At 39.0% G+C, this 23,885-nt stretch overlaps 1 protein-coding gene across 1 annotated transcript in view; it reads left to right on the top strand.

Annotated features, from left to right (window-relative positions):
• Positions 1 to 23,885, top strand: part of LOC120584557 (ATP-binding cassette sub-family A member 3-like) — a 109,670-nt gene that overhangs the window by 59,887 nt on the left and 25,898 nt on the right. The window contains 10 exon segments of the mRNA XM_039840262.1: positions 4,056 to 4,211; positions 4,628 to 4,838; positions 7,015 to 7,074; positions 7,077 to 7,164; positions 10,816 to 10,914; positions 14,925 to 15,096; positions 15,858 to 16,152; positions 16,754 to 17,000; positions 17,148 to 17,352; positions 21,856 to 22,075. Of these exon segments, the coding sequence (XP_039696196.1) occupies positions 4,056 to 4,211; positions 4,628 to 4,838; positions 7,015 to 7,074; positions 7,077 to 7,164; positions 10,816 to 10,914; positions 14,925 to 15,096; positions 15,858 to 16,152; positions 16,754 to 17,000; positions 17,148 to 17,352; positions 21,856 to 22,075 (1,753 nt within the window).

Raw genomic sequence — 23,885 nt, 5'->3', positions numbered from 1 at the left:
ATTGTCAGTTATATCTCAGTAAAAGTGGAAAAAAATCAATGTATTTAATAGTTATAGGAATATTCTGGTTATGTCATATTAGGTTAACTATAGTATTTTGTGATTTTTGAAGAATTACTCTTTTTCATCTAAGTTGATGGCTGTATATATAGAGCCATTTGTAGTATTCCTCCTGTCTGGAGTCTATAATGATATTCTCTTCCTTCTGATATTGGTTAAGTTGTAGTTCTCATTTTCTCTGTCATTATTGCTAGAAGTTTATCAATTTTCATGATCTTTTCAAAGAACCAGGTTTTAGTTTCATTGATTTTTCTCTTTTACATTTTGGTTTTTTATTTCACTTATTCATGCTTATATATTATATTCTTCCTTCTTCATCATTTGGGTTTTTTTTCCTCTTTTTCTTGTTTTTAAGGTCAGAGCTTAGATAATTGTATTGAGGCATTTCTTCTTTCTAACGTAAGCATTTATTGCTATGATTTTTTTCTCTAAGCACCCCACAAATTTTGATATATGTTATATTTTCCTTTTTATTTAGTTCAAAATGTTTCCTATATTCCTTGAGACTTCTTCTGTGACTCATACACCATTTACAAGTATGTTTTTAAATGTCTAAATGATGGAAAGTTGTCCTGTTTTTATCTGTTATTTTTAATTCTTTTTTCTTTTTTTTTACATTTTGGGTTTTTTTTATTAAGTGTAGCTGTGTATATCTACTCACCTTTTAATTTTTTTATTAAATTTATAGGGGTGACAGAAGTTAATAAAATTATATAGGTTTCAAGTATACAATTCAATAGTACATCATTTGTATATTGCATTGTGTGTTCACCACGCAAAGTTCAATTTCCTTCTATATATTTGATCCCCTTTTCCCTCTGATAACCAATAAACTATTGTCCCTGGCCATGAGTCTCTGTCTTGTTCATTTGTTGCTTTCAGTTCCCACATGCGAATGCCATCCTATGGTTCTCAGCTTTTTCTGCCTGACTTATTTCACTTTCGGTCAGAGATCATACTTTGTCTGATTTCAAATGTTTTTAAATTGCCAAGGTTTTATCACCAAGAACGTGGTCTATCTTGGTGACTGTTCAGTATGCACTTGAGAAGAACATGTTTTCTGCTGTTTCGTTAGAATTCTCTATAAACATCAGTTAAACTCAGTAACTTGATGTTGTTGTTTCGTTCTTCTCTATGTTTGCTCATTTCTGCCTCATAGCTCTGTGACTGACTGAGAAGTGTTGAATTTACTGTTGTCATATATTTTTCTATTTCCAGTTCTGTTCGTTCTTGTTTTCGGTGTTCTGTTGTTAGGCGTATGCACATCTAAGATTGTTACGTCTTCTTCGTGAAATGACTCTCTTATCAGCATGTAATTTCTCTTTTGTCTCTGATAATTTTCTTTGCTCTGAAGTCAACTTTTTCTGATATTAACATAACCATTCCAGCTTTCTTGTGATTTGTGTTTGCATGGTCTATCTTCTTCAAACACTTCACTTTAAACCTACCTGTATCATTAAGTCTGAAGTGAGTTTTTTGTAGACATTGTATAGTAAGGTCATGATTTTTATAGTCTGACAGTCTTTGTCTTTTAATTGCTGTTTTAAACTATTTCTTTTTAATGTAATTATTGATATATTTAGATTTAAATGTATCATTTTATTTTTTGTTTTGTTTGTTCTCACGGCTTTTTTTTCTGTTTCCTCTTTCTAGTCTTCTTTGGGGTTATTTGAACATATTTTTAGTATTCCATTTTAATTTGTCTATTGTGACTTTTACTATATCTGTTAAGAACATTTTTATCAGTCGCTTTAGTGATTACAAAATACAGACTTAGCTTTTCACAGTTTTTTGGAATCAATGTTTTCCAGCTTTATTTGGGATGTAGAGAGAACCACGTTGTAGATCCTCTCTCCTGATCCCTTTATGCCATAGGTATCGTATACTACACTACTTATATTGAAGCCATCAGACAAGATTATAGTTTTCACTTAAAACCATCTAGCATATTTAAAGAACCATAGCAAAGTAATAGGTATTATATTTACCCTTTCTGTTGTACTTTATCATTCATGTTTCCTCTGTCATTTCTCTTCTGTTTGAAAAACTTTCTGTATCATTTCATTTATATCCGTACTCTTGGCTACAGAGTCTTAGTTTTCCTTCACCTGAGAGTATCTTCAATACGCCAACATTCCTCAAGGATGTTTTTGCTTGACATAGAAATGTGGGTTAACAGTTCTTTTCCTTCGGCGCTTAAAAATGTTTTTCTACTGCTTTCTGTACACCATGGTTTACGATGAGAAATCTAAAGTCATCTGAAGTGTCCCCTATAGTTAATTCATCGTTTTTCTCTGGGTGCTCTCAACATTTTTTCTTTGTCTTTACATTTCAGCAATGTGGTTATGATTTGTCTGATGTGGATTTCTTTGAGTCTGTCTGGATCAGGTTCAGGCAGCTTCTTCAGTCTGTAGGGTTGTGTCTTTTGCCAAACTTGGAAGGTTTTCAGTCATTATTTCTTCAAGTAGTATTTCAGCCACATACTCTTTTTCTCCTTCTGGAACTTTTATGACATGAGTGTTAGACAATTTGTTGTTGTCTGAAAAGTCTTCCGGGCTTTGTTCATTTTTCTTTAATCATTTTTCTTTCTGTTGTTCAGATTGGATCATTTCCATTGATCTATCTTCAAATTAACTGGCCCTTCATCATTTCTGTTTTACTACTGCATATATCAAATGAGCTTTTTATTTTTGTTATTGATTTTTTAGTTCTAAAATTTCCATTAGTTTCTTTATATCATTTGTATCTTGATGATACTTTCTATGTTAATTCCCACATCTGTGCCATCCTATCGTTGATGTCTATTGATTGTCTTTTCCTACATGAGATGAGATTTTTGTCATTCTTTATGCACCAAGTGATTTTTGTTTTTATCCTGATGTTTTCAACAATACCTCAGGAGACCCTAGGTCTGTTTATGTCTTATCTGCGGGCTGTGGCTCCCATGCCAATTTCAGTCTTTGTGGTGCTATTTCAGTCTCTTTGGTGTATGTGTTACCCATTGGCCAGCTCATACGTGGGTAGAGGTCTGCTCATTAGCGTAATTTTTACTGTTTGATATTCTATTAGGGTTATATTCACGTATGCAGATGATAAACACATGAGTTCATAAACAACTTGACAGTATCACTTGCATGCTCCTCTCTCCTGTGACCTCCCCGGTATGTTCTGGTTCCCCAGGATTCCCCAGAAATCACCCACTTTCACGATCGCGCCACATCCAAGCGGCAGGAGACAGACAGAGTGGTGAAAAGCAATCGGGTCTCGGCCCTGTCCTCTTGGAGCTGCGGCACCGCTGGACTGAGAAAGCTCGCCTCCCTCCGAGTTCTGGGTCGTGGAGGAGTCCCATTCTCTTCTCCTCTCGCCACCATCCTTCCCATGAGATTTCCCACAAGAGAGCAGGAAAAAATGGGATTGCCCCTCCCACACTCCGCCAGAGCTCTAGAAGTTTTCCCTTTCCACCCCTCAAGCCAGAAGCAGCGGGTGTCTCCTGAGCCTCATTCTGTCTGCGCTTCAGTGCGCACTGCCACCCTTTGGATTGCTCTGAGTCTGGGCTGGAGGGCGCGCGAGGGAAAAAGTGATAAAGTCAACACCAGTTCGATGCCGTTTCAAGTTCTGGTGTTCTCCATCCAATGGCTGGGGTTTACTTTTTGTAGTTCTCTAGATTTAATGATTACGCTGTGTGAGAGGTAAAGCTGTGTGTGTGTTTACTCCATCATACCTGGAAGCTAGAGATGTTTCTGTTTTCCCTTTGTGCATGAGTTCCACGTATCTTTAAAAATTGTGAAAATTCATTTTGAGGAACTCTCCTTTAGACATAAAAGGAGGCAGTGGATAAGAGACTACGTAGGTGGTATAAGCAAAGAGCTGATATAAAATGTTTTAAAGATGTAGTTGTAAGAAACTTCATTTATGGATATAGTAGAAGTTATGATCTAAGAACTTCCTGAGGATAAAGTTGGACACATCATGTAAATTCTGGCTCTTCTTTCTAGGTAAAAAGGAAATGTCAAAAGTTAGACCCTGTGGAAATCGACAATATGCTGTCTATTTTTAACCTGCTAGAAAAGCGTAATGTGTACTCAAAGTTACTCAGCGCAGGAACGAAGCGCAAACTCTCCGTCATGATAGCACTTATAGGAGGCTCCAAGGTAATAAAGAAGAGAGAATTGTGCGCGCGCGTGTGTGTGTGTGTGAGAGAGAGAGAGACAGAGAGAGAGAGAAAGAGAAATAAAGAGGAGATGGGGGCAAGGAAGGGAGGGAGGGGCACACATGTGCACTCAAAAATGGGTTCCTGCCAGCCTGTCCAGAAAACCCAGCTGACAAAAACCTGATACTGGATATAAATCTTAAAGGAATGTTACCAATGATAATCAGAGGAAATCTACATGATTGGATCAGCTGTTATATGATTTGGGGTTATTTTTTCTAGAGTTTTCATCATTTTTTACAATTTTTAGTCTAGGTTTTATATCTTAGCTTAAATATATTCCCCCTCAAATAATTATCCCACAGGTAGTATGGCTTTAATTATCACTGGTCATGGAATTGTTCTTCTGGCCTTTAGGTGATGATACTTGATGAGCCAATGTCTGGCATGGACCCAGCCTCAAGGAGAGCCACCTGGGACGTGCTTCACCGGTATAAACGGGATCGGACCATCCTACTGACCACCCACCGCATGGAAGAGGCTGACATTCTGGGTGACCGCATAGCCATCATTGCCAAGGGAACCTTGCAATGCTGTGGCTCTTCAGTCTTCCTGAAACAAATATCTGGTCTCTCTCCCTTTGCTGCCTTAATAATATTCTAACATGATTTTAGTTATATTTTGTCTGTTACTGCAAACTTCATTGACTCCCTCTGTCCTAGTAATTAGGTCTCAACTATTCCAATTGGTTTTTAAGGGCTTTTGCAATCTGGATATTCCCTATATATACTTATCAGTATCCACCACATATCTTCAGACTCAGGAAGTACTTATGTCAACCTACAAAGACCACGCTTATTTCTCCTATTTTGCCCCTAGAATGCAGTTGTGCCTCCAAAAAGATTAATTTTGTTGAGTAATTGACTGGTCGATGCAGAGAGGAAGTAGAGAAATCAGCCACCTCTGTTCCTAGTTTCTTGTTTGTCAAATCAAATTTCTAGTGTGATGAGGTAACTTTAACATATGGCAGTTGACATTAAGGATGCAGTGCAGAATGAGAATTATGTAAGTGGAATAAAACAGTCTTCAACTTTGATAAGTATATGGCTTTTCTGGGAGATAAAACTGGTACATCAAACAGTGAATTATTGAGGGCTAAAATTATAGTAATTGGAATCCAGAATTGGAGAGCGTAAATGTCAGTGGAGATAACTAAGGATGACTTGCTTCATCATTCATTTATTCAGTATTTGAGATTATTTAACTCACATTAATTTTTTCCTTTATAGTAGTTACTGTGGTATCCACTTTATACATCATTTTTAATTCAAAACAATATCCCTTTTATAGATACAAAACTGGGGTTTAGATATATCAAAAAATGTATCCAAAGTTATATTTATCTAATCATTTAGTTGTTCAAAGTTTACGATCACCTTCCAAGGTCGAATTTGGACAACTAACTTGTAAGGGGTTCTACATCCAAAATTTGATTTATTCCATCTGAATTGGATGCACCTGGGTTATGAGCCACATGATCTAATAAATAAATAAATAAATTCTAATTTTATTCACTAATTTTACTAATTATTGGTAAAATAATTAGTATAGCTAGATATTTTAAAAGATATAAGGTTTTGGGGTATTCATTTCTCTTATAGATGCTAAACTTTAAATATGCTTTACCTGGATTTTTTACATTTTTGTCAGAAGCCTAGGATTTGTGTTTGCTTCTTTGATGGCACAGGACATTCCGTGTTGCTATCAGCATTCAGCTCTCCGAAGGCATTTTTTATTGAATCTTAGAAGGACAAGATAACTGAGAAGCTTATTTTGTCATGATGCCTGAGAAATGAAAAACGGTATTATTTTGTAAATAATCCAAAGGTAGTTTTGGTTCCCATAGCTAGTAAATAATAGATAAGTCACTCTATTCTCTGGATGTCTGTAGCCTCATTTGTGAAATGGAATAAAGTGTCATGTCTACTATGATAAGCCAGGTAAATAAACCGAATTCTCAGCTAAGAAGACCTATACATAAGACCTATGATTCAAATCTTACTAAGAAACATAAATGCAAATACAGTGACCACTTGAAATGCAGATATTTAAAATCGATGATTTTTTCCTTTAATTCCTGAAAATAATTTCTTCATATAGGCAAACTCTAAGTAAGTACAGTAGTTCTCTGATTTCTTTAAGGTCTGTAATCAATAAGTATATTCTCAGGCTTTCTAAAATTTAACAACCTTCCTTCAACATTTCATATCTCCTCTCTCCGCTTTATTTTTTCTAACACAGTATACATTTTAACTTATTCCTCATCATTATTATCTGTCCCCTTTCGCTAGAAAGTAGCTTTTACGAGGACAGGAATTTTTGTCTGCTTTTTTTCCCTGCTGTGTCCCCAGACCTAAATGAATGCCTGCTACATGCTGAACAACCAGTGACGATAAATGAATGTTTATCGAGATTACAGTTTCAAAACTTCTGAGTAGCCAGAAAACAGGGGCCTTTCTGCATCCATCTGTTGTGTCTGGTTTTATGCACTAGGTTATCGTTCATTAAGAAAATGATTGAAATTATAGAGGAAGTCGCTGTTTATTCAGTGTCTTGGTTCTTTTAACAACATTGGGAAATTTTAGGTGTGATCCTCCCTAAAGTCATAATAAAATGTCTTGTGACGTACCGTGTCTTCTTCCTTGTGGACCTAGGCAACCTGAGCCATGGAGAGCCACGGTGGGTCTTACCAGATGAAAAAGTACAGAACTGCTTCATTTGGTCTTCTAAATGATTTCTCTCAGGTGCTACATATCATGTCATCATGGAGATGGAACCACAGTTCGATGTCGAAAAGATCTGTGCGTGATTCAGTCTCATATTCCAGATGCCACTTTGGAAAAGCATACTAGAGCTGAATTATCATTTAACTTGCCCAAAGAGTATGTACACAGGTATAGATTCAAAGAGTTCTAGATGGATGGTTTGGGTGACCAGAAGTCGTTTTTAGTTTTCCAGGTTTAGCAAGCTTAGTGAGTAGTATTTTGCTAGCAAGCCAGGTCTCCACTTACAGCTGTCATTTGCCAGCTACAGTTGAGACGTTCACAGCTGAAGAGTTCTCTCAGTGAACAGGAGATCGCTTCATCAACTCGAGTTCATTCAAGGCTGGTTTGCTACTTTTATTTCTGGGATTTTTTGTGGGGGAGGTGGGTTTGCAACCTATTGTCTGTCGCTTCACGGTGTTAATAAGGGATAACTAACAGTAAGATGTTCATAGTATACAAATTGTATGGATGGTGAATAAGATCCAGAGAAATATTAAGACGATGAAAGAAAAAAGTAGCTTAAATAACAACTCTTGGAGCAAAGTGACAAGGACACAGATAAAACAGTTTGACCTCAGTGATTAGCCAAATTAACTAGAGAGGGAAGACACGGGGATGATCATTCTACCTGGGATTCCCATCCCAGCTGCGAGTATGAGCATCACTGACCTTCAGGGAGTGTGCCGTTTTCATCTTCCTGTCTGAAGTCATTGCTATCTACATAGCCCATAAACGCAAGGTGGCTGCCCTGCGCGAGAAAAGATGCGGGGCTTTTAGGACATTGCTCTGCTTCATTTGGTGTAGAGCTCCTGGGTAGAATGCAGGAAATAACGGCGGGAGTCAGGCACCCGAGATCCTACTAAACGAATAGTTGGTTTAAAATTATCCTGTTAAAGATAATTTTTTTTTCCACTGTAGGAGGAAAATAATGAAATGACAAGTTCTTGGTTATTTCCAAGACTTAGATCGTTTCATTAATTATTCATTTAATTTGTGCTGTGCACAGCTCTCAATGCTTTACACATACATGTGTTCACATTAAAAATGAGAAAGACTTAGAAGCAATACTTGTAACCTCAGTGCCTATATTCTAATCTGTAGAATATGGCTAACAAAAGTGAACTTGAGATTTTTAAACAAAGTTGTAAGCTGCTTCTTTGAGAAGACCAGTGTATTTAGTAAAACTGCAGTCATACTAATCAGAAAGAAAAAGAGAAAAGACACAGATTACCTGTATTTGGAATGAGTGATGATATCATTACCTTTTCTACAGATAATACATTAAAAAACTAATAGGATATTATAAACAACTGTGCCAATAAATTTGACACCTTAGATGAAATGGAAAAAAATCCTTGAAAAACACAAATTACCAAAACTGACTCAAGAAGAAGTATATAATTTGAAAACCTCTTTATTTATTAAAGAAGTTGAATTTGTACTTTAGAACATTCCCACAGAGATAACTCCAGACCCAGATGGCTTCATGGATGAATTCTACCAAACACTTAAAGATGAAAAGAGCAATTCTATACTAACTTTTCCAGAAAATGCGAGTAAAGGAAACATTTCCCAACTCGCTTTATAAGGCCGGTATTACTCTGGTACCAAAATCAGTCAAAGACATTGCAATAATAATGTGATGATGATAACAGTAATAATAATAACAATAATATAGAATAGTCCTTAACAGAATATATGGACTCTTGAAGATAAATGAAAAACATACACAGCACGGATTCCACTGAAATTCAAGAGGAAGAGGAAAATGACCATAAAATATGTGAAGAGTTGTCATAAAAAGAGGGGTCAGATTGAACCTAGGGGTCAGAGTAGAACCAATAATCACAACAAGGTGAAGTTAGGTGGAAATGGAATTCAGCCTCAGGTATGGAGGAAATTTAGAAAATGAGTTTTGAGTCCACCATCTCTGAGGGTAATCAGACATGTGGATTTAATAGTCCCTTACTGGGAATGGAGGTGCGTTTAAGAAGTGATGTGTTTCTGGAGATCTTTTCAACATAAAACAATATTAATTCTCCCTGGTAAAACTGTTTTTTAGAATCCTTGATGTAACTGCACCACAATTAGCAAAACTTCCACACAGTTCACCTATTTAATTAAATCTTTTTTTAACTCGTTTTTTTTCTAATTTTTTAAATTTATTGGAGTGACATTGGTTAATAATATTGTATAGGTTTCAAGTGTACAGTTCAGTAATACAACCTGTATATTGCATTGTGTGTGATTAGATCTTTCTTAATTCCCAGCTTCTGCTTCAGTAACTCCATTTTCTGTCATTTAGTGATTTATACCTCCTGTACTTTGAGAACTCTTTTTCATTTGATGTAGGAACCACATGTGAATAAATTAGCTTTTATCAGCTAGCTCTAGTCCTTAACAGTTGTAGAAAATAAACTGATAATTCTTTAGAAGAATAAACATTTATATCAAAGATCAGGTTACAGTGGGGAGAAATTTGCTAAGGTAAATATCTCTTACTTGCATTTGCTTCACAATAAGCATTACACTGAAGAATGATCTACTAAATTTCTCCCATGGCTGACCAGAAATTATTATGGGACAAAACAATATTGAAAATGTATCTAACAAACAACCTAATTAAAAATGAGATATAAAACTGAGAGCAACAAACAAGACAAAAACTCAGACACAGACAACAGTTTAGTGGTGAGCAGAGAGAACGGGGAGAGATGGGGAGGTAATTAAGGAAGGGGGAAGGGGGTCAAGTATACGATGATGCAAGGAGATGTGACTTTGGGTGGTGAACACACCATGCAATATACAATGATATATTATTGAATCGTACACTTGAAACGTACGTAATTTTATTAATGTCACCCCAATAAATTTAATTTTTAAAAATAGGCAAAAGACCTGTGAATAGACATTTCTCTAAAGATGTACAGATTGCCAATAAATGCATGAAAAGATGTTCAACATAACTACTCATTAGGGAAGAGCAAATCAAAAAAAAAAAATGCTGGTAAGCGTGTGGAGAGATTGGAACCCTGCATATTGCCATCAGGGATGTGAAATGTTATGTCTTCTGTGGAACAGTATGGAGGTTCCTCAAAAAGTTAAACGTAGAATTACTGTATGATCCAGCAATTCTGCTTCTAAGAATATACCCAAAGTGATTGAAAGCGGAAATTCAAACACATGTTTGTACACTAATGTTCATAGCAGCAATTTTCACAAAACCCAAATTGTCCATTGAATGAGTGGAAAAGCAACATGTATAGGCACACGATGAATATTATTCAACCTTAAAAAGGGATTAACTTCTGGTACATGCTACAACATGGATGAACCTGGAAAGACTTACGCTAAGTGAAATAAGCCAGGCACAAAAAAGACAAATATTGTATGATTCCAACTTATATGAGGCACATAGAATAGGCAGATTCATAGAGACAGAAAGTAAAAGTGAAATCGAGGGAAGGGAAGCATAGAGAATTCTTGCAGAGTTTTAGGTTGGGGTTGTAAAGAAAGTTCCAGAAGTGGATAGTGGCGATGGGCACATGACACTGGGAGTGTGTTTCAACTGTACACTTACAGCGATGATGTGGTAAATTTAATGTTTTATATATTTTGCCAGAATAAAAAATTTAAGGGAACAATAGGAAAGTTAAAGAAAGAATAGTAAGTGTTCATATTTTTAAACATTCTATTTACTAGAAAATGAACTAAAAAGAGAAAAAAATGTACCTAGACTAGTGCTAGTACTTCCTTTTTTTCTTCCTCTTCTCCTTCCAGGTTTGAAGATCTGTTTACCAATCTGGAAAAGAAACAAAAAATGCTGGGCATTGTCAACATTGATGCTTCAATTACTACCATGGAAGAAGTCTTCCTTAAGTGAGTCATAGTGACCTTAAAAACAAATTTCCCCCACTGAAATTCTGAATCAGCTTGAGAGCAAGCCCTACCTCTTTACATTGGAATAAAATAGTCACAGTTATGGATTTTTTCAAATATGTTAATTTTTTTGTTAATGTATTTCCGCGTATTCAGCTGAGAATGTGTGAAGATTTTGAGCCTGGGCCTTGATGCATATGTCTTTTTGTGGTAGAGGGTTTAAGAGTTAATCAAGAAGAAAAAAAAAATATATATATATATATATCGATGTCATCATAGGAAAATTTTGAGTTCCAACTTGGAGTCTGTACTAGAAATGACTTTAAAATTTTGACCTAACCGTGTGTCCACAGTTTATTTAATTTGAACATAAACTATTTAGTTTGTTTCTTGCACTGTGAAAAAGTTCAGAACGAAAATGCCCAGGGAGTTCAGGCTGTCATAGGGCAGAATCAGATGGTTAGCTGCCAAAAAGTTTCACAAAACGTGCTTTATCCGTTAAAGTTACGGCAGAGTCATGTCTAGACTTCATTCTTTCAGACTCAGGGATTTAAATTAATATTCTCAGTGTATCAGAGTTGACTTGGGGTAATTTATTCACACGAGTGAAGCTCACAAGACGGATGTATATAAATTAAGAAGCAACTTCATTAATTTACGATAAATTATAAGAATAATAATTTATAATAAAAGGCCTCTTGGCTATTCAATCAAATGTTCTCTTGTCTGTCTCTAGGCAAACTACATAGGGAGCAAAATTATGATGAAAAATTTTGTGATTACTTTGTAATCACAATTAGAACTAGCTCGATGATGGCCAGACCATGTCTGTTTTGTCAAACAGTGTCTGTCACATAGTAGATACTCAAGAATGTTCTTAGATGAGTAAATGAATGAATTAATATTATTTAAAGTCATTATCTCCACAATAGATGCTCTTCTTGCCATGGGAATTACAGGTTGAAACCTTGAACCGTGACACTTAGGTTGTCTCTCCTACAGGTTATCGTCAGTTTACCTTTCTTACCTTTTTTCTTTTCATTTTTTTTTTATTATGGCAAAATAAACGTAACATAAAACTTAACATCTTAAACATATTTAAATATATGGTTCAGTAGTGTTAAATACTTTCACATTGTTATGTAACCTTCACCAGTATTCATCTCCATAACTATTTTCATCTTGTCAAACTAAAAATTTGTATCTTTTATCGAACAGTAACTCCCCGTTCTCCCCTACCCCTAACCCCGGCAACCACCATTACGCTATCTGTCTTTACGATTTTTACTACTTCATATAAGTGGAATCATACAGTAGTTGTCCTTTCATAACTGGCTTATTTGGCTTAGCTTAAAGTCCTCAAGGTTCATCCACGTTGTAGCAGGTGTCAGAATTCCCTTCCTTTTTAATGTGGAATAATATTCCATTTTAAGTGTAGACCACATTTTCCTCCCCCATTCATCAGTCAATGCACAAGGGTTACTTCTACGTTTTAGCGACTGTAAATAATACTGCTGTGAACGTGGTGCACAAATACCCCCTTGAGACCCTGCCTTCAGTTGTTGTTGGCATATATGCAGAATTGGACTTGTTCGATCACGTCATTCTGTTTTTAATTTGGGGGGAGTGCCGTACTGTTTTACAGTTCCACCAGCAGCACCCAGAGTTTCCAGTTTCTCCATATTCTCACCACTCGTTTTCGCTTTTTTTGATAGTAGCCATCCTAGTGGGTATGGTGGTGTTCTCATTACATGTCCCTCATGATTAGTGATGCTGAGCATCTTTTCATGTGTTTGTTGCTCATTTGTATGTCTTCTTTGGAGACATGTCTATTGAAATCCTTTGCCTATTTTTTGGATCAGATCGTTTGTTTTTTTGGTGTTGAGTTTTAGAATTTCTCTGTATATTCTTGATATTAATCCCTTATCAGATATATAATTGGCAAACACTTTCTCCCTTTCTGTGAGTTGCATTTTTTACTCTGTTGATACTATCTTTCGATGCACAAAAGTTTCTCATTTTCATGAAGTTTAACCTAGTTTTTCTTTTATTACCTGTGCCTTTGATATCATATCCAAGAAATCATTGCCAAATCCAATGTCATGAAGTTTTATCCACAAATCTTGCCATTTGCGACAACGTAGATGAGCCTAGAGGACATTATACTAAGTGAAATATGTCAGATACAGAAGACAAATACTTCATAATCTCACATCTGGAATCTAAATAAGTCGAACTCGTAGTAACAGATAGTAGAATGGGAGTTACTAGGAAATGAGGAGATGTTGGGCAAAAGGTATGAACTTTCAGATATAAGATGAGTAAGTTCTGGAGACACAGGTCTCCACAAGTACAGCATGGTAACTGGAATTAATAATAATGTACTATAAGTTTGAAATCTTCTGAGAGTAACTCGCAAGTGTTTTTTATCACCAAAAGAGAAGGGTAATTATGTGAGGTCATGGATATGTTAATTAACTTAATTGTAGTAATCGTTTTACATATCAAAACATCATGTTCTATACCACAAAAAAATATATATGTATATATATATATATAATGTTGTCAGTCATACTTCAATAAAACAAAAAGAAAATAAATAGAAAACAAATGACAAGATGTTAGCTATAAATCCAAATATATGAGTAATTACTTTGCATGTAAATGGACTAAATATAATTTGGATGCCACTTTGAAGAGAGTGTGTGTATGCTTGTGTCTGTTTTTACTTGCGTGTGGAAAATGTCTCATCGAGGTTATCTCTAGGTAATAGGAATTTTTTCCTTTCACTATTTTATATTTTCTGATGATTTCCTAATGGAAATGTATTACCAATGAATAAAATATGAAGAATAAAAAGAAGACAAAAAAATTCAGTGATTATATTTTAAAGGCATAATAGTTCTCCAATCTAGTGACAGCCAGAGGGTGGGGGTCTGGAAGAAAGCAATGAAGGGTTAGAGAAGTACAAATCAGTAGCTGATAGATGGTCACAGGGATGGGGAGCAGGGCTTGGGGAATGCAGTCAGCATTACTGTAATGGCTGTGTGGAGACGGAGGGAAGATAAAAGTAATCAGAGGGATCATTTCATAAACTATACAGATGTCTAACCAATATACTGTATACTTGAAACTCAAAATGATAAAAAATACTAATTTGAAAAAAAAGCATAATGGTCCTCAAATTTTTTAGTATGAAACAGCAAACATGCCGTAGGGACGTTTTAAAGCAGGTTTTAATATGAATTTGATTCATGGATTTAAAGGGTACAGAAGTCATCGATCTACTCATCACTCGTGACTGTCATACTACAGAATGTGTTAATGTCGTATCCCATACAAATACTGACAGGCAGGTAGTCCGAAGGTCTTGATAGTTCTGTGGCTTAGAAAAAATATACCTTTCATCATGTACTGTCCACCAAGTGTTTTACTACTTCAGCGGCGTAATTATCTTTCCTGTCTCTCAGTATACTGTGATATGTATTTTTTCTGTTATTCTACTTAGCATTTTTCTCTGTAGATTATAATTACTTGTGTATATCTGTCTATTCTTCTCAAGCATCTACACCCAAAGACTCAGCTTCAGACATAGGCAGTAGTGGGAAATGTAAGGACTTAAAAACAAACCTATCAAATGTCCCCATCATTTTGTATAATAAAGAACATTTTAACCCTCAAAGGAGAGTTATTATCTTTGATTAAAGGTAAGTCCTTTAACTTGGATAAGTTCAGTTTAATGAAACATAAAATATATTATAGTTGTTTATCTCGTGATGAAAGTTTCTCAGAACTGTTGAGACTTTGCCACGAATTGCTGTTAGTCTTCTGACCTGTTTATTGGGGGCCACTGATACCATGCTGCCTCAAAACAATACACCTGGAAATCGGTGACAAAAACCAAGGAGTCTTCCAAATTTGGAACCTTGTTTGACATTCTCCCCAAAAATGGACTGAGGCTACAGTCGAAATGTTTTGTGCTTTTTTTATGTGTACCTGTGTGTATATAGGATCAGTAAGCTGGCGGATTCTCAAATGGATAGTCAACCTCTCCAGTCCCCCTCCCTGAAGGACCAAAAAATAAGACAAGACTTGAAGCAGAATGAGATTAGGCCCAGAGATGACAATACATCAGCTTTTTCCGGATTGAATGAAATTGCTACCGTTCAATTTAATACTGGGGTGAGCATATTTAAACCTAGTGTGTTTGGCTTGGGCATAACATGTACACTTTGTTTAATATCTGAACTGAAATGATGTTTGGAGTTTAGCCGCAGAAGACCCAGCCAGATGTGATTTCCCAGTGCAGGAAAATGCATTCTAGATAAAGGTCACAGCTGCAACTCTCACCATTGCCATTATTCAGAATCCCTTTGAGAAATTCTCATTCATTTTCTCATAAATTTTCCCTTTGTTCAGATCTAATACAGGACCCAAGAGTTATGACAGTTGTAATCAGATGATACTGGTTGATTAGATTAGGGGCATTTTTTTTTTTGCATTTTTTTAATATTCAAATGAATCATCGTTTGAATATTAAAACCTAGTAAATAATAATAGTTCCATACAAATTTCATGGGGATATATCCTTTTAAAGTGGAGAAATAGAAAGGTTATGGTTCGGTATTAAGTAAAAAAAATAGATGCAATTTTGTTTTTCGGATCAGAAATACAAGCATATTAATGAATAAAATCGTCTTGATAACATTTTCCATGTAGTTAGATCAGAAACCAAAACTAGACCATAATTCTTTCCCTTAATACCTTACACAAGTAAAACCTTTCACACCATCTTGTTGTTTTCCTAGGTCCAATTCAAGGATATATTTGTATTATATGTGTATATCTTCTGCTATAAAAGCATTTCTATTAATGGATTTCAATATGAATATCTCACTTGAGTCACCAACAGTTGTAATGCTGTGTTTTCCTTCTCATTTTAGTTTCCACTTTACTGCCAGCAGTTTTATTCCATGTTTATAAAGCGAGCACTATTCAGTTGGCGTCACTGGAAATTGATGCTGCTACAGATAGCAGTGATTTTGTTTGTCACTTCATATCTCTTAACAACTCAAACCTTAAAATCTAAGGTGCACGCCAGAGAAATGGACTTGAGTCAATATGGTCATACAATTGTGCCTTACTCAGTTTCAGGGAATTCCGATTTGGCTCTGAAACTCACAAAGAACCTTAAGATTTTTCTAAAGCTTCGAAATCAAGAACTTCGTGAAGTGCAAGGTGAGACGCGCAGGAAAGAAAGAGGCTTCTGCTACGTGAAGGCCTGTTTGTGGCACTCGCAAAGAAGGGACTTAACTGTGGTGTTTAGCTACACGTTTCTTTGTTTTCCTACTAATTACCAATATTGTAGAGGCAGCTAAGTCAGAGGCCCCAAAAAACGTACACTTCGAGACAACTGGCCACAAAAATTATTAGGTGTCTTTCAGCTATTGCATCGCTCTTCAGAGGATGGGTAAAGACCCAAAATACTGCGTCGTGCAATGCAGCATGGGGTTTTCATTCTGACCAGAAACAAATATGTTTCTCTAAGCTCTCATAGGGTGGAGTGTCAGTTCCCAGATCTGAAGATTGCCCTTTAGTTTACTATTTCTAAAAACAAGTAGCTGAGACTTAATAGATTGACTCTTCCGAACTAATTTTTCGAAGATAGTGTAAATAACTATACTCGATTTGTTCAGTGCTTACCTTTGGTAACCATGTCGAACACACTTTCTGCATTATCTTTCTTAATGCTGTAAGCAGCCCTTTGCTTGGTCTTTCCTCTCCAACATAAGGAGTAGGTGAGCTATTACATGTTGACTCACCAGTTTCTCTCTTCTAGGTAATATAACAAATTACATAATGGAACATAAAGAGTGCCGTGACTTCTCCATTATTGCGTTTTCCATCGTGGTTCAGCAAAACCAAACAGTGCTTACTGTTTTGTTCAATAACGAGGCATACCATTCAGCTGCAATGTCTCTGACGGTGCTAGACAACATTCTCTTTATGTCACTTTCTGGCCCCAGTGCTTCCATTAAAGTTGTCAACAAGCCTCAGCCTCTCCCTGTTCATGATTCTCACCTAGTGTATGTATGATTTTCCTCTTCCTGAAATTGAGCCTTGCTATATATCCCCTTGCAGTTTGGCCATATACATTTGAAATTAGCTACTGAAATCATTTCCTACTTCAGTGTCAGCGTTTATTTTATTTTATTTTTTGCCATCTTCTGTAGGCATAGAAGTGGATTACAGATAGTATTGTGTTTGGCCTTTGGCATGGCTGTTGTGGTCGGTAGCTTCAGCTTCCAGACGGTGACCGAGAGAACCTCTAAGTCCAAGCACATCCAGTTCGTGAGCGGCGTCTATGTCCTCGCATACTGGCTCTCTGCTCTGCTGTGGGATCTCATCATCTTCTCTGTCTCCTGCTGCTTACTGCTGGTGAGTGTTAGCTGAAGTTTCATGCAGGCTCATTTTCCTGCGTCAACCAGGGGAAATTCCTGTCCAACTAATTGTGTCCTAAGATAAAACTTGTAAAGAAATTTAAAGCTACTTTGGATTATTATGCCAGAGAATATATCGTGGAAACCACACCGCGGAAATGTTCTCCCTCGTATACTTTCAACTGGAGAAACTGTTTTCCTCTGAAAAGTCTCTCTTTAGCTGATTTCCCATGGAATTCTCAGCATGATGCCCTGGCCCAGAACTCTGAAGGGCTGTCACTCGACCCTCACTACCCATATAGATAGGCCACCGCCCACCGATTCCCAGCGCTGAGCCCTCGGGTAAAGCTGGACTGTAACAAGCAGTTTAGGATAAAGACCTAAGTGAGGCTTCCTGTTGCTCTTCACACTCACACACACTCACACACACACACACACACACACACACTCTCTCTCTCTCTTTTCCCACTTCCTCCTTTACTCTCCCTCCCTCTCTCTTTCATACCCTAATTCTAAGATGGCTAGGTCTGCAAAGCAGAACTAATTTTGACTCTGACACCGGATTTTAGATGCTGAGGACGTGGCCTAAATAGCGAGCGAGCATGTAATGAACCGACTTTCCTCATTAGTGAACTCGACAACTTCTTTTGTATGTGTGCGTGCGGGCGGGGGAGGTGTGAAGCTGTACAGTTGCAAGGGGTAAACATGTGAGTAAAACTCCCTTCTGTCCAGGAGGTACTGGGGACTTAGATGTGAATAGAATAATGTCTCAGCCCTCAAATGGTTCACTCTTTAGCAACAGACAGAGAAGTGAAAGCAGCATTATAAGATAGCAGTTTCCACCCAAGAAGTTGAACTATCAGTTTCCAGTTCAAACTATACCATGGAACGGTAAAATCAGTTGTTGGAGGAAAAGGGAGAATCCTTGGGTCAGTTTGGCCCCCACAGTCATAAGAGAACATGTGATTATTGCACAGGGCCCCCTGGAGTGGCTCTGAAGGAAAGCCGGGGTCCCAGCAGCCAGAACAGCTTTCAGCGTGGACCGGGCCTGGGGCCATCGGGCCGAGGATCATGGTGGTGGCGCACTGAGCACCGTTCGCGCAGAGTCCCCAGGTCAGAGAGCAGAGAAGGGCTTCCCTCCGCTTGCCACAGCGCGCACCCCTGCCGCATTCTGCCTGCCGGGCCCTCTGCTCACCCTTACCCGCCAGCCGGCCTGCGTAGCGGGCAGACCAGCACCTCTGTGAGCCCGTGACTCTCATCTCTCCCCTCAGCCGCTGGGGACGCCCAGCCAGGCGTGGCCTCTGGCATCGCCACCTCCCTTCTTGCCCTGCGATTTGTGTTGGAATCCTCAGGAAACCCCGGACCCTTTCGTCTCCATGCCAAGGATCCTGTCTTTGTCTGACTGTAAACTTGCTGGCTCAGCAGCTATCATTTCCTGGTTAATAGGTCTGTAAATAAGACCATCCATTATTAATACTTATGCCAATGTTGCCATTTGTGGCTCATAAGAAAAATTGCTTGTCATGTGTTTTTTATGTGTTATGTCATTCAATAACACAGTTACCTGAGGTGACTTTACTGCATAATACTTACAGGCAAGGACACTGAGGCTCACAGCTAGTACAGATTTAGAACAGTGATTGGGGTCGCTCCAAAGCTCAGCGTCATTTATACATTCAGAGCCATCCTGGATAACGTACTTAAACTTACTTCTGCTCCCATATTTGCTGTTCCATCTGCCTTGGCATCTTACTCTACTTTGACACCTGCTTCTCTATCCTTTCGGTCTGCTCTTCGTATCCCCTCTCTATCCTCTCTCCCCACCCAGAATCCCTCTTCATGATCCTCAGACTGGGTGCTCCGTATGGACTCGCCTTTGCTTGTTTGTCTGACTCGGATATCCCTTGTTTTCGATGAGACTCTCCCTCACCCTGCTCTGGTTCTGGGAAATGCCACCACCTGGACTTGTTCTTAGACCCAGCAAGAGGAGACAAGATTGTGTCACTTTGTCTAGAAGCCAGGATTCCTGTTTCGCCCTTTCTCTACCTATCAGAGTCACAAAGCAGGTGACTTTACTGCTCATATGTCAGAGGCGAGGATTAATCTAACTATGTTGCTGGCACCAGTGAACTACCTGCCTGACGAACTGCCTGCCCCGACACTTTTTCCTGCCACCTGTGAGATTCTCTGTGGGGTTTACTAAAGTCCTCTGCCTTTTCCTGCACCTGAGCCCGTGCGTGAAGATGGGAAAACAGAACAAGTAACTTTTCTGGTGAGTTATGTTTCCAGAGGTGCTGAGTGGTGAGGCTTCCCTCTCACGCAGTCTGTGCCTTTCTTCACGATCTCCAGACGTCGTGTCGGACACATTTGAAAGCCCCCGCTCCCTCACCCCGTGAAAGCTGTTTATTTATTCAGCAAACAGTGAGCTTCTTCTGTAAGTTAGTCTGTGTTTCAGGGATTAGGGACACAGCATAGGGAAGACAGACGAGGGCTCATCTCTTGATGGGAGTAAATTCTAGTGAATATTAAAATTGCCAGCCTCACAAGGGGTTGGATAGCTAAGTCAGTGTCACTTTGGAGATATGTTTCTCATAAGCCTTAAGATATACTGTTTTCATCACTGTACAGCTCAGTTCTAGAAATTTCTCAGGGAGCACCCTCCCCCGCTGCCATCAGGCCATTATGCTTTGGGCACAGCTACTTTGCCAGTGTCATATTTTGCTGTGTCCTTCTCATTCATGAACTTATTTTTAGGTAAAGAGCCAAATAAGGATTCCATTTTTTTTTTCCACTCTGACCCACCCCTGCTTTCCATGTCCACAGTTCCCACCTTTGTTTGTATCTTTATCATCTCTGTTTTTTCTTTTTTTTTTAAGCATTTTATTTTATTTTGTTTTATGTTATTATTAGTTTCAAGTACACAGTACATGGGTTAGACATTTATATAGTTTATGAAACGATCACCTGTGTGGCCCTGCACACAGCCATCACGTCACTGCTGACTGCATCCCCTATGCCGTGCTCCCCATCCCCGTGACCATCTATCAACCACTAAACTGTACTTCTTTAATCAATCTTTTCTCCTAAATAGCTAACCTGTTGTTCTGCCATCTTTTTTTTTTTGACAGCCACTGATTTGAAACAATGCTTTTGATGTATGTTAACAATATGCATTTAAGTATATTTTGTAGTCTTTATTCTATTCCATTGATATCTGTAATGTGCCACTACCAATCTGTTTTAATTATGGTACTTTGATGATTCATTTAATTATATTTTTTGGATAGAACTTTCTTATCTCCTGCATTAATCTTCTGCAGAGTTTCCTGCTTATCTTGACAGGTTTCGTTTGTTTACATGTCATTTTTAAAATCAGCTTATCTAATTTCAAAAAAATCCTGTTGCTATTTCTACTTAGAGTAATTTGGGGAGAATTTACATCTTTATCTTGTTGAGTCATACCCTAGCAAAAAATAGGATATGTGTCTTCATGTATCCAAGTAGAAATTTAAATTTTCTTTGAAATAGATTCTAATTTGAGACACCCCTAAGCATTATAAGCCTTGGAACAAAGCTGCTCCTAAGTTACCTGCAATTTTTTTCTGACTATTTATTTTTATTTCATCCTCTTAGTTGGAATGTGGGAAACCGCTGTAGTTATAGCTGTTTGGATTCTTTCCCCTAAGATCCTTAATTCTCTTCATAAACTGTCTTTAAACTCCGTTGCTTAAATATAAACGACTTCTAAGAGCATCACAGGGCTGCGACAGGGGAAAGTCTTAGTTTAACCCTTAGTTTCCATCTGTTCGTGACCCGGCTAAATAATTTTGTGGTTGCTCAGAAGGAGCAACCTCGCTATCTTCAGAGAAACTGCGATTACCAACTATTATCGTATATGTTTCTGGAAAATTCTTTAATAGCTCTGCAGGCTCCCTTCTCCCTAATCTAGCTCACTCAAGATTTCTGGCTTCCTGTCTGATTCTCAAATGGAATGAGGATTACGTGAATAAGGAGGCCCCCAAGCTGCTGAAGTAGGGTTTAGGGATGTGGGGTACGGAGCAGCGCCAGGAGGAGGTCTGGATGTGGACAGTGAGGCCGGGTTGGTTACACAAGGCTGGAGCAGCCCCGGGGTGAAGCCGCAGAGAAATCGTCTACTTCCTAGATCATTTTTTTCTGGAAAAACTCAGACTTGGGCTTAATGCAAACATAATTCCTTTGACTTTAATCATAGCAGGTGGAGAATAAAAAGCAATCCTGTTCCAAATGGGGGGAAAAAAAACAAAATGCAAGTATAGTCCGTCTGTTCATGAAAGTCCTCTATTGAGGAAGCGGTGGTTTACTTCCTGCTCATAAGCTAAGGCTTTTTTTTTTTAATGGGTCAACTGATGAGCGTAATGAATAGCTCCGCGGCTGGACAAGGTTGCCGCCTCCTGGGTGCTCTGGCTTGACCTCCCGTTGCGCAGCGTCCTTCATCTTGCCCTTCCGTCTGCCTCTGTCTCAGGGCGTGTTCAAATACTGCGGGGTGAACTCGTTGGTGGACCACTACCACTTCCTGGGCACGATGCTCATCTTCCTGCTGTACGGCTGGTCCGTCATCCCGCTCATGTACCTCGGGAGCTACCTGTTTTCCAGCGGCACCTCTGCCTTCATCAAGCTCACGCTCTTCAACTACTTCTCGACTGCGTTCAGCGTCGTCATGCACACCTTCCTGCAGTACCAGAGTGAGTGCTCCACACGCCATCCCCGTCCCCAGGAGGCGCGGTAAATAAACGAGGGTGACGAGCTCGCGGATAATGGCAGTGATGCTTAAGCATGGACTTGCCAGGAATCTGGAGAACTATGCCCTTTGGAAATCAGCAAGTATTTGTGGAGCGGATATGCGAGAGACGGGGCGGTGGGGTTAAGCGAGAGATGGCAGGGAGAAGGGAAGAGGAAGGGGGAGGAGAAAGACCAAAGCCAAGCCCTCCGAAGGAGCTGGACTCGGCATCACTCTGATTTCATGACGGAAAATTTAGAAGACTAAGAAGTGGCAATACAAGTGTGCAAACCGTTTATCTCCTTTGAAATAGCCCCACCTCCCGCCCCCCTGCTAGACTCAGTCCTTAAGCTTTAAAATCTTAACAGTGCTCAGCTGGGAGCAAGAGAGGAGACAGGAGAGCAGAAGGCCCTGCGCCCCGACTCTGCCTGCTCTAACGCAGCACATCTTGAAGCTCCTAATGAGACGTTTTCAGAAGGAAACAATAAATGTGCAACAAATATCCTCGCGAAACCATTTTCCCTTCCTGCGAGGCCTGATTTTAGCAGGATTCCAGCAGTGGGTTCGTCCCACCTTCTTTCTCTGATTATGAAATTTAAAGAGAGGCTGACTGCTGGCTGATTATCAAATATAGCATTTGTTTGTTTTTAGAACATTCCTTAGTTAAATTTCCATATAAACGTGAACTTTGAACTGTGTTAATCAATTCAGCTCCCCCGAAGAGGCAGAACCCCACCCAAAGAGGCTTCCAGACTCATCCCTGATGTCAAGCATCGGCCACATACACAGTGAACCAGTGTGTGGGCCAAGTGCATCTTCAATGTCTTGCACACCTCTCCAAAGGGGGATATTGCACCATGAGAGGCAAACTTGAGCCCCTGCCCAGTAGGCTCAAAGCCAAGCAGGAGCTACGCGTTCCTGCTCACTCCCTGAATTTGGTATACTATCTCTAGACTCTTCCAGTGGTCAGCCCTGTCACGGTCATGTGCTGCATAGTGACATCTTGGTCAGTGACAGACTGCACGTACAATGGTGGTCCCATAAGACTGCAGTGAAGCTGAATTTCCTGTACAGTGGAAGAATCTGTGGTTTGGGGGGTGTCGTTTTCTCTGATGGGAGCGATCCCTGTAGACTTGGCGGTAGAGTCCCTCTCACTCAGAGTGCCTCCGCTTTGAGTGCACAGACGACATCCTGCTCAGTCAGCACAGAGGAGGCTGTCCCTCAGCATTACATTTTCAGAGGCTCCACCAGCCCTCTCAGATCTAAGCCGATCATCTTGAGAGTACATTGCTATGAGTTCTTTGTTGAGGACCTAAGATCCCGTACACGGACAGGTGCGCAGAAACGACTTTAGCAGGTATCGAGTGCCACTTCCACTTTAGTAAAAGCTTTCTATGTCCCTGTGCTTTGATGATATTTTCAGGTTGCAATGACGTAAAGCATAGATGAGTTTTATTTCTCCCATCAATGCAATGCCAGAGAGAGCCCTTTGCGCCAGATAGGACCAATGGAACCAAAACGAAGTTCCAAAGTCAACATGCTGAGCACTCAGTTGTACATCCTCTCCATTGCTAAACATCCTCTTTCTTTTATGAATTCCATAAAATGTCTGGATCTGACACTGCTCCAACATGCAACAGCCAAAACCACGTGGCCATGACAATCCCCTGTGTTCCTTTATCTCTCCGTCATGATTTCTTATTCGTACCTCTCCTCAGACCACCTGTCACTCCCTCCTGACAGTCACCGTTGTGGTCCATGTCTCACCCAGCCAG

The sequence above is a fragment of the Pteropus medius genome, unplaced genomic scaffold, assembly GCF_902729225.1.
Source record: "Pteropus medius unplaced genomic scaffold, Ma_sr-lr_union100, whole genome shotgun sequence".
NCBI classification, from domain to species: Eukaryota; Metazoa; Chordata; class Mammalia; order Chiroptera; family Pteropodidae; genus Pteropus; species Pteropus medius.
Note: the sequence above shows the minus strand (reverse complement) of the source record. Positions and strands in the feature narration are given on the sequence as shown.